The following is a 1,724-nucleotide window of genomic DNA, read 5'->3' on the forward strand; positions in this document are numbered from 1 at the left end:
TATATGTGTGTGTGTGTGTGTGTGTGTATGTATGTATGTATCTGTGTGTGTGTGTGTGAGTGTGAGTGTGTACTCATGCATATTCGATCATCCTGTGTGCAGGTGAATGAGGAAGGCGTCCCGTTACCGAGCGACTCCCCCCTTTCTTCCCCAGGAAAAAACTCCAACACCCCTACCCGCCAGAGCAGAGACAAGGTCCAGGACAGTCCAGTCAACCCCCCAGACGCCAGAGACCGGGGTGTACAACACAGATCAGGTATCAACAATCACCTGCCCATGGGTACCAGGGACTTGTCCGAAAGCCTGGATGCGTTGCTGGGCAATAAGGACTCGGAAATCGCTGACCTGACCGATGAGGTGGCGGATATGCAGGAGGAGTTGGCCGAGATGCGCCACAAGTATGCCGAGCTAAAAATAGATTTGAAGACCGAGCAGGATATCTCGGATCGGGAGAGGAAGCGTATACAAGCCTTGGGTATGTGTTGGGTCGGATCGGTGGCCTGGGTCAAGCTCGAGATTAGGGTTTGGCTGTAGAAGTAGTATAGCGGTATATGCATAGGGGCGATTCGTTGTACCACGTCAGAAAATCGTTGTACCACGTCTTACAGTGTATGAATACGAGTTCATGGGTGATAGACTAGTAACTTAAATTATATTAATTATACTGTATTGCTTGTCTGCACGCAGTGATCAAAAATCAGGAAACTCAGGCGGACTATCAGGATTTGAACACCCGATTTGAAGACGCGCAGGTGATCCTCTCGCGCAAAGAAATGGAAATCAAGGAAGCGCTTGAAGCCAATGTTGATCTGAAGAATGACATAGAGAAACTGGAAGAAGACGCAGATGCGCATGAGGATTTTCTGAGGTACGTTTGTTGGTGTGTGTGGAGGGGGGCGGGGTATGAGTGTGAGTGTGTGGGGGGGGTGTGCTTCTGGGTGTATGAATGGAGGTGTGAGCAGACGTACGCACGCCGGTATTATCGAGGATGGCTCGGAATGGTAGATGGTATGTGTATGCTCAATACGTGTTCTGGCTGCTAGCACTGCATGTACACTCACCTTCTGCAGGGTTTTAGGAATTTAGGATTGGATACACAAGAGGTTTTAGGATTTTAGGGGTTTAGGATTGGATACAGCTTTGCGCAGAGTAGTCTGATATCACTTTCACATGTACCACCTAGTTTTCAAGATATGCTCTGCATGTGACACGTCTAACTGTTATCACTGACAGGGAGCTGGACGATCTAAAACGCGATCTAGACGACAGAGACGATCGCATCGAGGACCTTGAACAAGACCTTCGCGAGGTAAGATTATATAAATATATATATATATGTGTGTGTGTGTGTGTGTGTGTGTGTGTCTCCGGGTGTGTGTGTGTGTGCGTGTTTACATCACGAAGCAGTTTTGCGTACAATTCATATGTCATGCATGCACATACACACTGCACCACAGGCGAATGAAAAGCTTGACGATGCTGCGAGACTGGCCATAGAGAAGGCGGCACTGATTGCCGAAATTGCAGTGTTTACGGAACACAAACAGAACGCCGAAGAGGAAAATGAGAAGTTGCAAACCAAAATCGAGAACTTCGAGGAGACTGAGCAAGAACTTAAAAAAGAGGTGTGCAAGTGTGCAGTTGGCTCAATTTTAAAGCAGAAGCTTAAATCAGTATATATATATATATATATATATATGTGTGTGTGTGTGTATATGTATATG

At 46.8% G+C, this 1,724-nt stretch overlaps 1 protein-coding gene across 1 annotated transcript; it reads left to right on the plus strand.

The window, feature by feature from the left end:
• Window positions 1-75: 75 nt before the first annotated feature.
• Window positions 76-1,627, plus strand: SARC_15485 (hypothetical protein; the record flags this gene model as incomplete). Its single annotated transcript, XM_014290393.1, has 4 exons — window positions 76-475; window positions 688-868; window positions 1,234-1,309; window positions 1,458-1,627. Coding segments are annotated over 4 exons (827 nt in total), but the record flags the coding sequence as incomplete, so codon positions are not given.
• Between the last annotated feature and the right edge of the window lie 97 nt (window positions 1,628-1,724).

Source organism: Sphaeroforma arctica, assembly GCF_001186125.1.
Source record: "Sphaeroforma arctica JP610 unplaced genomic scaffold supercont1.6182, whole genome shotgun sequence".
In the NCBI taxonomy this organism is placed as follows: Eukaryota; class Ichthyosporea; order Ichthyophonida; genus Sphaeroforma; species Sphaeroforma arctica.